Below are 12,400 nucleotides of genomic sequence, written 5' to 3'. Positions count from 1 at the left end.
GAGGCACGAAAGAAAAGAGCGTAGTACCGGGGATCGTGTTCTGGAAGATTTACGAGAGAGGTATAAGCCAAAGCATAACTTATTGTCAAAATGCAATCAATGTTGTAATTGGCTAAAATTCTAAATAGAATTTTGTGTAGCTTATTCAGACATAGTTAGATGAGCATTATGGATCAGCAATTATAAAATTAAGAAATTATTACAATATTGATCAAATTAAAAGAGGTTTCATTTACAACCATTTTTATGTCACATGATTTTCTTCCACGTAAGCATTTGTAAAATTGTCAAAGGAGTTTAACTTTTTATCATAATTTTTTTATTAGAATATCTCGTTACCTTCAAAGTACTGATTATGCGAGCTTAACTGATTCGCTTATTTTGAATATTTTAATATAATTCAGAGTATAATAATAAGTCACGTTGTACATTTTTACAGACTTTATCTTATCATTTGCAGGTGTTATCTGGCAGTTAAAAAAACAATAAAATAAACACGACATTAAGAAATAGTTTATTTCATAATGAATAATAAGTAGAAATAACATAATTTCAAGTTAGATTTTTGTTCTTTTCAGCATTAATTGAAATGTAATTTTAAACTAATATTAAAGTATTGAATTTTCTAAAATACAAAAATTGAACAATTTTAACTTTTTTGCAATAGTTAAACAGTTTTATTTTTCTAAATGTACAGCATATTATTTATCACTCTTGTTATGTTTTGAAAACTGTGTACTTTTTGAAATTGAAGACTACATCCATGCAAACTTAGAGTTATTAAATATTTTTAAAATATTCCAATTTAAAATGGATTATGCAATATTAGAGAAACTATTATATGTATTATATATATGAAAGCTTCTGTATGGCTGTACTTTTCACTTTTATAAAGATGAAATTTCATTTGTCATTCTGTAAGTAGCATTCACAAACAAAACTAATGCACTAAATATATTAAATTTATGTATTAAATCTTATTTTCATTCATTATTTCATAAATTACACGTTTTATTTAGTTTTTTTTTTTTTATTTTAATTTTTTTCATATATCATAATATAGTGTTGATCTCATTTTATTTTGTTCTATGTTCCATTTGTAAAAAAGTAACTTTGGTCGTACGAATGCTAGCAACAATCAAAGCAGAATGACCAACAGGTATTAAGCATGCTGTATCTATTTTAAAATAAATTCTTATATAAGAAATCAACATTAATGTTGCATGTTTTGATTCCATATTTTTAAGGATATATGAAAGGCAGTAACGAAATGTGAATGAATTATTTTATTGTTTGTCTTAAATTGTATAAATTACATTATTATTTGTTGAATATTGTATAAATTCCTTTATGGTAATTAACATATTCATTTCATTCATATTCATTTAACAAAAATTAATTAACTAAATACCCTTTCATCACCCTTCAGCAAAAAGTTGTTTGATTTTTTTCATCTATTTAAGAATGTGATGGTATTTAAAAGATGATCTGTATATTAGTGTGTAAAACAATTTGATATAATAGTTTTAATTTCATAAAATCTAATAAGCAGGTTCTGGATTTCCAAACTTTCTGTATAAATTATGTTATCGATGTGTATGCCTCATAATGAAAATTATTTAAAAATAAATTTAAATTATTTTTTATAAATGGAATTAATTGCCTAATAAAATTTGATTAACAAAAATATTAATAATATACTATCATTCCTTTTTTATCAATAGAAATAATCAAATTTTAATCGAAAACCTTGTATTAGAAATAAAAAGTATGAGTGTTAATTTTATCGAAACAATCAAAATTGATTTGTATATAATACAGGTGTAAAATACAATTTTCTTTTTCCATTTAATTAGAATAATTAATGAAAGTATTACGGTTAAATAGATACTTCTATTATTTTGCCGCGCCTCATGCAATATTGTATACAAATCAAATAAACTAACATTAGATTTCAGCGTTTGAAATAATCTAAACATTCATTTAAATTAATGTAAATCAAACATTTTTCATTCATTATTTATAGATAGCTGTTTGACAGATAATTCCATCCTAACATTTAAGTATATTATCATTTTCTTATTACGATAAATAAAAATGTGTCGATACAATACAGAAGCGTAAACATATTTTAAATTAATCCGCATTCCGCACTACTCTTATTTTATGTAAAACTAATGCAATATCATTTAATCAATTACAAAAATTTTGTGCGATTGATATGTTATAATAAATTATCGACATGGTATTTGTATAGGTATTTCCAAAAACCATTAACATCGAAAATAAATTTTTCAAATTAATTCATAAATTAAAGCAAAAATTACTAAATTAAATTTTTCCAGAAAGTTAGCCTCTTCCTCTCCTATCAATGTAAGTCGATCTTGGCGAAGAAGTCGTTTTATCACCGTCTTGACTGATCGGCTATCAATTTCTCAACGCAAACAAAACAAAAATAAAAAGTGAAGAAAAATTTGATGAGCGGTAAAATGTTAATGAGTCGTGCCGTAAAATTTCAGGCTCCTGGATAAGCGACGAGAGAGGCGCGAGGAGCCGCGCGAGTACAAGATGGAATCGTCATCGTCGCGTTCCCGTGAGGAGGTTCGCCTAAACGACGCCCGTGGTATTCGCGTGGAGGAGCTGCGGGAACGCCGAGAGTTGCGCATAGCCGCGGCAGCTGCCGCAGCCGAGGAAGCGACATCCGGAGCTCGAGAACAGCAGCGCCGGGAGATGCGACTCGACGAGCAGCAGCGCAGCAGCAGCCGACACATGCGCCTCAGCGATCAGGATCTCGCCGGTTTTCCGGAAGTAGAGATCATGGAGCAGCAACAGAGGCCCTCGGGCCGAGAAAAAAGGCACAAACGGTCCCACAAGCACGATAGAATTAGAGACAGAGAGAGAGAGAAGATGGAGAAAGAGCTCGGTATGAGACTACGTCCGTTATTTTTTCAATCCCTTGGCTTCGATCAGTAATAATACTCATTCCCTCGACGAGATATGAATGAGCAAGCGTATCAATAAGAATTATGTTTAACGATAATTAATTAATTATTTATTTAAATTACATTAAATTTGACCGAAGGCATTTTATAACGTTTATAACTTAAATTCTCTTGTCTAATATGAATTTCATTATTATTTTAAATTTTCCTTTATCCATTGCTAAATTCATTCCTTCCTAATTTCATTAAAAATATTGCTTCAACGGTATTTGTATAAGAAAGTATAATAATGATATAGTACACTTAAATAGTTATAATTGTTATAATAGAATTTACACTATCAAAACCATGTATTGATATTTTTATTGATATACACTGTATTAATACATAAATTGTTAATGTACATGATAATATAATAATATATAATTTTATCAAAATTCTTTCGGACTCTATCTTAACGATTGTAAATACAATTTAAATATAATAAGGCAATTAATTAATTTCTTCGTAAAAAGTAGATTGTTCCAAAATATGTTATAAATCGACTGTTAGTTAAATAATGTTCAAAATCAGATCAATTCTCCTTAATATAGCGTTAAAAAAAGTTTGGGAAAGTTTCATAATTGTGTTTTTCCATTGTATTGTAAGTTTATTGTAATTAAAATACTATAATAAGCTAATGCAGATAATTCGTATGCGCGGAATAGCTCATCGAGAGAAGCAGGTGAGGGAGCAGACGCAAGCACTGGATGTGAACGTGTACGAAGAATTCGATCGCATGGAGGTGATCACGACCGAGCAGCACATCTCCTCCAAGGACCCGAAGGAGATGACTGAGCAGGAGCTGCGCAGACAAAGGCTATTAGACGCGGAGCGCGAGATGGCCCGTAGGAAGGAGAACTCGCGCATCGAGCTCGAAGCACGGCGCATGAAACGCGGGGAGAAGCGCCAACACAGTCCGGACCTCTTGATGCCCGATCACTCGATCGTTGAGCTTTCGGACGAGAGCGTGAGAATGATGGTTGGCGGCCAGTCGGACGACGCCAGCAGCCACAAGAGCAATCGCTCAAGGTTGTCGGACGAGGAGATGCGAGAGCTCGGTCGAGAGCGCTCGATTGAGAACGGCTCTTCGGACTCGAGCGACACGAGCACCGATGACGACGACGACGATGACGATGACGATTCCAATGACTCTAACGACTCGAACAAGGATTCCAATGACGACTCCAACGACAATTCGGATTATAACAACCCGAGCCCCCTGTCGGTCGACCAGCTTGCCAAGTCCGACAGGTCGGACGGTGACTCGCCCGGGCACGTCGATTCCAATGGCGCGGCTAAGATCATAGAGACCAACGACACAATCAAACAGATCGAAATACAAATCGATCTACCACCATACTTTCCGGCTATTCAGGGTATGCCTTCTTGCTTGACTATTTCCATGCAGTCTCTCTTTCATTTTTAATATTGCCATTTTGCAGCCTGAATTTTATGCGGAATAGCACAATTTTGCTTTTATTCGCCTATATCGAAAATTATCGATTACCTTATCTTTTAATCAATGCTAAACAATACTACAATCACAGTGTTTTGTCCCACAATGGTTTATTTTTCTAATTGAAAACATTTTCTTCTGCGATTTTATTTATTTATTTTATTTCTTTCACAAGCATCCAATTGGAGTAAACTAAAATAAAAATTAAAACATCCTGGATTTATTTCATTTGTTCAACCGCTTAAGCAAGAATGTAAAATATAACCATTAAAATTATAATTAATTTTTATAAGGTAAAATATATTTATTTTTCAATATATACGCAAACAAGAGATAATGTCAATGATAAAGTTCAGAATTGAAATAAATTAGTACATTATAGTAATTATAGTATAAATAATAATTAACGTAATTGATTAATAATTTATGAGCATTATATGGCCAAGTGTGAAATAAAAAGTAAAAAGAAAATATTTACTTAACCAATGATTGTATAGAAAATAAGAATATTATTATAATAATAGTATTATTAATTAATAGAATGTGTTTTTAAATGTCTTTAAAATTTAGTCTTTTAATTTCTGCGATTAATTATTATATACTATCACCAAATTAATGATTAGACTGGATCATTTTCTACAGGTTGTAGAAGTGTCGAAGAATATAAATGTTTGAATCGCATTGCGGAAGGTACTTACGGCGTTGTCTACAGAGCAGAAGATAGACGCACCAAAGAAATAGTAGCTCTAAAACGCTTAAAAATGGAGAAGGAAAAGGATGGATTTCCAATAACCAGTTTACGTGAAATTAATACCTTACTAAAAGCCCAACATCCAAACATTGTTACCGTACGGGAAATAGTCGTGGGTAGTAACATGGACAAGATATTTATTGTAATGGATTATGTAGAGCACGATTTGAAGTCCCTAATGGAGACAATGAAATCAAAGAATCAAGTTTTTATACCTGGTGAGGTAAAATGTCTCATGCAACAACTTCTACGAGCTGTAGCACATTTGCATGATAATTGGATTCTTCATAGAGATCTCAAAACATCAAATTTATTACTAAGCCATCGAGGAATTTTAAAAGTTGGTGACTTTGGCTTGGCAAGAGAATATGGCTCACCACTGAAACAGTACACGTCTATAGTCGTTACACTTTGGTATCGAGCACCAGAGCTTTTACTCGGTGGCAAGGAATATAGTACACCAGTCGATATGTGGTCCGTTGGGTAAGTTATTTAAATAATGATTTATATAATGCTGTTTCTTAAATGATAAAAGTATAAATATTATAGTTTAAATTTCTTATTGATTAAACTAGGCTATTTAAAAAAAATAAAATTTTCACACTGTTGATGCGGTTTTTTTTTTTTTATTTTATTTTATTATTTTTATCTTATATATTAATATATCCAAAAATATAAAAATATTAATACTAATTTGATACTAATATATAATAATAAAGTCTATTATATACAAATAAATATAAAATAAAGTCAAATAAACATTATATTTATATATTTTACCATAATTTAATCATTTTTATTAATAGAAATTAATATTTATAGTTGCATTTTTGCTGAGCTACTAAGGATGGAAGCACTATTTCCTGGAAAATCAGAAATTGATCTTCTGAATAGGGTATTTAAAGAGTTGGGCACACCTAGTGATAGAATATGGCCTGGATACAGTAAAATGCCAATGGTTAAGAAAATACCTTTTGCACACTATCCTGTAAATAATTTAAGACAGCGATTTAGTTTATCATTATCTGATTTAGGAATTGAATTATTGACAAAGTAAGTGTCATTAAAATTAGATAAAAACTTATCTTTTGATAATTGATAGTCTTTAGCGTAAAAATAAAAATTAACGAAGTCAGATAAAAAGTAAACTAATTTCAGTATATTGATAATATAAATTGTTTAGACAAATTTATGAATTATTATTTTTTTTTTTTTTTTTTTTTTTTTTTTTTGTATTTTAATTAGACATAAGCATAAATATATCTAAAAATTTTAAATTGATATTGAGATAAACATTCTTTAAAATTATAAGTATTAAATAGTTTCATGTTTTATTGAGCGTGTAATATAATTATGAAAATTTATTTCAAACTAATATTTAAGTCTTTATTTTCAACCGGTAAAATAAAATTAAAGATGTTAATATCGTATCTTGTGATTGCAATTTGACGATAAGATTGTTTTTCTTTTAGATTTTTAACATACGATCCGGCTCAACGAATCACAGCAGAGGACGCGTTAAAGCACGGCTATTTTACAGAATCGCCTCTTCCTATAGATCCTGCTATGTTCCCAACGTGGCCGGCTAAATCGGAATTTGGCGCGCGAACGTTGAATGCATCGCCTAAACCTCCAAGTGGTGGCAAAGAATTTAAGCAGCTTGGTGATAAAGACGAGGATGAGGATAGTGCCTCAGGATTTCACATGGGATCGAGAGAAGCTAGCAGACAATTACCAGTAGGTGGCGGCTTTCATCTCAAATTTTGACAGCACGAACTCTTACGTGTATACTCATAAACGTGCACAAACAAATGCGTTTGGACACAAATATACATATGCATCCATGCATCTAAATTGTGTACATCCAAGTTGTGTGGTCTTTTTCTACCGATGTAATTGTATGAATCGCGACAAGATGAAACAAAAAATTTAGACAAATAAGATTGTACAGATTAATATTATATTAATAAAAAAAGATTATTATTATGTGATTCAAGTTTATTAAGTTAACCATTATTTTATATTATTTTTTTAAAGTACAGTGTAAGAAAGCAAAATAATTACAGTAAATTTATATACAATTAATTTTATATGTTTCGTTTATATTTCATTTTTTTTTTTTTTTTTTTTTTTTTTTTTTTTTTTAATTTAATGTTTAATAATAACACGTTTTAAAATAAATGTAATTTACATAATTTTAATAAAGCAATTTTATTTAAATGCCTGAGTTTAAATTATATATATTTTTTATGGTTTTAAACGCCTTTGAAAATTTCGATTCACTAGTTTAATACAATATTAAATATTAGTATAAATCAAAAGAAAGAAATAATTTTTATTTTATATTCTTCAAAAATTACTAAAAATAATTCTATTAAAATGAGTAATATTTATTATATATATATATATATATATATATATACATATATACATATACTGTTGTTGATATATGTAATTAATAAAATGATCAATATTAAAGAAAAATTAGTTTTCTAGACCATATTTTAAATACTTGTTTTAAATATTTTATTTGATTTAAATAATTAATAAAATTTTAATTCGATAGAAATGATTTAAGATGAGAGAGCTACAAGCATTCTTTATTGTCGATAACACAACAATATCTTATTACTTTACTACTGATTATTAAAGTAGACACTGCGAAAAGCGTAATTGTTATTATTATATTTCTAATTTGCATTACTTTCCAGCATTATTCATATTCTTTGGTAGGCCTAGTAATGAATTTATTAGTTCCGAATTCCTTTTAGGATGACATAATCGTTGCGGAAGTAGAAGCAATCTTGCAAGCAGATCCGTATCCTGAAAACAAAAATTTAATTTAATTTAGCTCACATACCTAATTATATATATTGAAATAAATTATTCTCTATTTTAATAATAGAAGATGGAAAGTTATGTTTTACATAAACTTTTATTATAATGTCCTATACTTAATTTGATTATGTATTATTTGTAGTTAGAAAAATAGTTTGGAATTTAAGTATATAATAAATGATGTTAATAAAATTAAAATCAAGCAAAATCAATTGTAGATTGAAAATATTTTATTATATATTTAATTATAGTATGCATTGAATATTATATACATTTCATTTGGAATATGATGATATTATATTATAATTATTATAAAACTTGTAATTAAATATTAATTTGGATGTATAATCAAGAATGGTAATTGCTTTAAAATTCTTTAAAAACTTGTCTTATTTCAAAATTTTAAGCATATATAGATAATTGTATAACATATTCACCAATGGGCGTCCATATGGATTATTAGGAATCATCATGTTGTGAGAAATTTCTTCCATTGAAGCAGAAACACAACAAATGATTGTAAAAATAATGAAAGCTCTGCTGAATCGATTCATCCAAAATTTCATTCTTTATTTCTGAAATTTTTGAATAATTTTGTTAAATATTAATATTCCTTTTATCTTGATGTTAATGTTAATTTACTAATTTACTAAAATCTCGATTGTACTTCAGCTTATAGATATTACTTTTTTTTAAGCTTACTAATAATTTTATAAAAAAAATTGATTTGAAATTTTATTTAATTTAAAATAATTATCTAGACATTTTTTAAGTTGATTTATCTAAATGTAATTTATTTTAGGCTTGTTTTACAAATTTTTTATATTCCTATATCTGCGCTATTCTAATCGTTTGAATTTGCATTAGAATTGATTCAAACAATTTTATTCTATATTTAATATCGCGTTAAATAGAACAGAATTGTTCAAAATTATTGAACAATTTAATATTATGTTTCTTTTATTTTTATTTTCGTATATTTTAGAACAATAATAATTACTATTATTATGATGATAATAAATATATAATAAATTGTTACCATTTGTGCTGCTAGAAAAGTTTAACAATAATTCATATTGTAATTTCGTAGCGTATATTGTAAAATTAATAATAACCGTAAGTGCAATTATTAATATAATCTGAATTCATTCAAATTAAAATCCTGATTTTATTCACAATTATTTTTTCCTTATATATACACAAAATATATGAAAGGGATTTATTTAATCAAGATAATTGCAATCTATCCTAACTTTATAACAATTCAATTTTATATTTTAAATGTTTTCATTACACAGTTTCATTACAATGCAAATAAAAATAATTTAAATAGCTATTCTATTTTAAATTTTATATTCTCTTTTACTTCTTTAGTATTATTAGACATATGGAATTTACGTTTTAAACAATAAATTTTGCCAATGTATTTGTTTAGTCAAAGAAAACTGAATACGATCTGACACTTAAAATAACATTGCTTGTTAAGTCACGGTACATCAATATTTGCCACTGTTATATAATTAAAAATATTTATGTGTACACTAAAATTAAATAAGCTTGTAACATTTCGAAGTCTCTTACTCTTATATGCTTGATATGGTCTTTCCGTGTACTCACGCGTTCTCTCTTCCCGTCTCTCTACACTCAACGAACTTTGGCTAATGCAATTTTGGAGTAAGAATCTCTATATTCAGTCGTTCCAGTTTATAATGACAGACACTTTCGTCGAACGCATCTTTTATAGCGCGCATCCCCCCATAAAATCAGCGCAATCTGCTGTCGACGCGCGTGTCTACTGCCATTGACAACTAACCGATCGTCTATTTTTTCAACCCTCATCCCGATTACATCACGGCGAAATTGAAAGCTTCAACATAGATTGTAGCTATCAGTTGTTGGCATTTTTCAGTGAATGCGACAGTAAAATGTAGAAGAAATTAATTCGAATAATAGAATTCGTTAAATAATATATTGAATAAGAAGAGTATTAAAGTAAATTAAATATGTCAGATTCATTGCGATGTATTTGTTAGCTTAGTACAATGTATTATTCTATTTATAAAGACAGAAGATTTTATAATTACGGAGTTATTAATATACATAAATATTGAAATTTAATTTTTAAATTGTTACGTATCATTATGTATAATTATATATGAGAAACATTGTATAATCATAAAAGCAAATTCGTATTTATAAATTTTTTTTTATTATTTATTATATAATTAAATTTAAATTTTGAATATTGATATATAAATTAGTGCAATAAATTTTTGCTTCAAATTATAAAGCAAATTGCTTTATGAAAGTGGTTTATTCGGTGTAACTTCATTATTATTAATAATATTCATGTTTATAAATTTTCCTTGTATGATTACTAAATAAAATAGTGACGATCAAAACTATTAATCAAAATAAATTTTGATTAATTTTTAGTGATTCCATCCGTTTTATTGGTCACTTGAATTTTATTTTCAAACAAAAATGCTTTTATTATAGAAACTTTATCATTCTTTGATGTTTTCGCATTAATTTATACTCATTAATTTGAAATATGATGGTTCTTCATAATAAAAAATATCTTTACCTAATATGCAAATGATAATGAGATACGTTCAACCGCCTCTCTCTCTCTCTCTCTCTCTCTCTCTCTATCTCTCTCTCACTCACTCACTCTCTAGTTATTTAGAAAACCTGATTCGAATGACGTGAAACTGATCATCGGTAAAATCAAAGTGGATTAGGCGAGTAAAAAAAGTATATAAGCCTAAATCAAAGAAAACGAAATGAGGAGATACAAAACAACTGATAGGTCAATGACACGTGACAGCGAAAGTCGTTTTAATTTTCATTGTAATCTTGTGTTCAACCAATGTATATTGTTGTTCTTTCTATTAAAATGATTAATTTTTGAAAAATATATGTGACAAATATCATTCAACTTTATACAAATTCTACGGTTATGAAATTCCTTTATAATTATTCTAATTATTAATTAAATTTTATGTAGAACAAGGCCAGTGCTTTCACATCAATCTTTCAATTAAATTTGATCTTATAATTGTTTTACATTTGAAATGTTGTTTTATAGTTAGATATACAATTAAATATCATTTAAGAATGTGCGTATTCTATTGAATATATAAATAAAAGTGTTAAATGTAGTTATCAACAGTTTTATACAGTTTCAACAAAAAGTCAATTGTATTGAATTATTTTAGCTCTTCGCGTTAAAAATACTATTCCCAAAAATTATACACTATCAAATTATTGAATTGGAAATAACAAATTTTCATCTTATCGTGAGTTCAATGAGAATTCGATTACAAAGGAAGTAGATGGCATTTTCCAAAATAATTTTCACAAGCGTATTTTTCAAGCTAAATATCGGCGAAATACTGTCGAAAAGAAACGGGAAAAAAAAGGCGCCAGAAAAATACACGTCACAGGGATGAGCTGTAATAAGCGATGCAAGAAAAAGAAATAAAAATGAAAAAGAAGTGTACACCACAAGCGCGGAGAAAAAGATGAAGAAATTGTCGAAGGCGGGTCACTAACCACAGAGCGGAGCCGTCTCGGATGGCCTTGAACCAGGTCTTTCGATCACCACAGAGCGGAGCCGTCTCTGATGGCCGTGAACCAGGTCTTTCGATCCAGGGAATATATATATATATATATATATATATATATATATATATAATATACATATGAATGTTTGAACGCTCATAAGCGTCTTCACAAGCTTTCGATTTAATTCTTTTCCTTTTTCTCTTAATAAGAACAGATTCTCAGGTACGTATACAGGCGCATGCTTATACGCCTACAATAGTGCGATAACAAACGGACTGCCGCTGCTTGAGCCCCGTGACGTATTAATTTCAATGAGATTTAAGATTTGTGCCGAGAACCTTGTATAAACGACCGAGTCATCCCATTCATGGAAGCAATTCATTGATACTGCATACAATACAATAATATTGAGTTTTTCAAATAAAATTTAGCCTTCGTTATTACCCTTTATAAACATCGTTTTATGTCCTGTGGAATTGAAGTCGCATGCTCACAATACGAACTAATCAGCAGAATCACACATATAAATAGAACTAAAAGCAATAGTTTGTCAATTCAAATTCTTATCAAACCATCGCTTAAAGTGCATCACTAAATTTATTTCTAGAAGTACTGCGTAATACGAAAATATTTTTAGAACCTGCGAGAACTACAATGCTTAATTATACGAAGTTGCATCTTAGTTAAACTGATTTAAGTAAAATTTAAAACACTGGCCTGAGATGCGGCTTAATGCCTTTAATTTCAATACATTGGAGAATGTATTTAAATTTAAACAAACAAAACACTAAATAACAATAT

General features: G+C 28.6%; 2 protein-coding genes across 2 annotated transcripts in view; one reads left to right on the top strand and one right to left on the bottom strand.

Annotated features, from left to right (window-relative positions):
- Positions 1 to 7,137, top strand: part of Pitslre (cyclin dependent kinase 11B pitslre) — a 9,720-nt gene extending 2,583 nt beyond the window's left edge. The window contains exons 3-9 of the mRNA XM_011499194.1: positions 1 to 60; positions 1,109 to 1,159; positions 2,520 to 2,923; positions 3,650 to 4,360; positions 5,083 to 5,674; positions 6,014 to 6,244; positions 6,664 to 7,137. The exon at positions 1 to 60 is cut by the window's left edge and continues 11 nt beyond it. Coding sequence (XP_011497496.1) covers positions 1 to 60; positions 1,109 to 1,159; positions 2,520 to 2,923; positions 3,650 to 4,360; positions 5,083 to 5,674; positions 6,014 to 6,244; positions 6,664 to 6,958 — 2,344 coding nt within the window. The 3' untranslated portion in view covers positions 6,959 to 7,137. The remainder of the gene's footprint in view (positions 61 to 1,108; positions 1,160 to 2,519; positions 2,924 to 3,649; positions 4,361 to 5,082; positions 5,675 to 6,013; positions 6,245 to 6,663) is intronic.
- Positions 7,138 to 7,747: 610 nt separating this feature from the next.
- On the bottom strand, positions 7,748 to 9,717 carry Pdf (Pigment-dispersing factor). Its single transcript, XM_011499193.1, has 3 exons — positions 9,611 to 9,717; positions 8,467 to 8,604; positions 7,748 to 8,014 (listed from the first exon to the last, which is right to left on the bottom strand). The coding sequence occupies exons 2-3, from the start codon at positions 8,593 to 8,595 to the stop codon at positions 7,892 to 7,894; spliced, it is 252 nt and encodes an 83-aa protein (XP_011497495.1). The 5' UTR covers positions 8,596 to 8,604; positions 9,611 to 9,717; the 3' UTR covers positions 7,748 to 7,891.
- Positions 9,718 to 12,400: the final 2,683 nt, after the last annotated feature.

This window comes from Ceratosolen solmsi, unplaced genomic scaffold (assembly GCF_000503995.2).
Source record: "Ceratosolen solmsi marchali unplaced genomic scaffold, CerSol_1.0 scaffold2, whole genome shotgun sequence".
NCBI lineage: Eukaryota > Metazoa > Arthropoda > Insecta > Hymenoptera > Agaonidae > Ceratosolen > Ceratosolen solmsi.
This window is presented reverse-complemented; position numbering and strand designations above follow the sequence as displayed.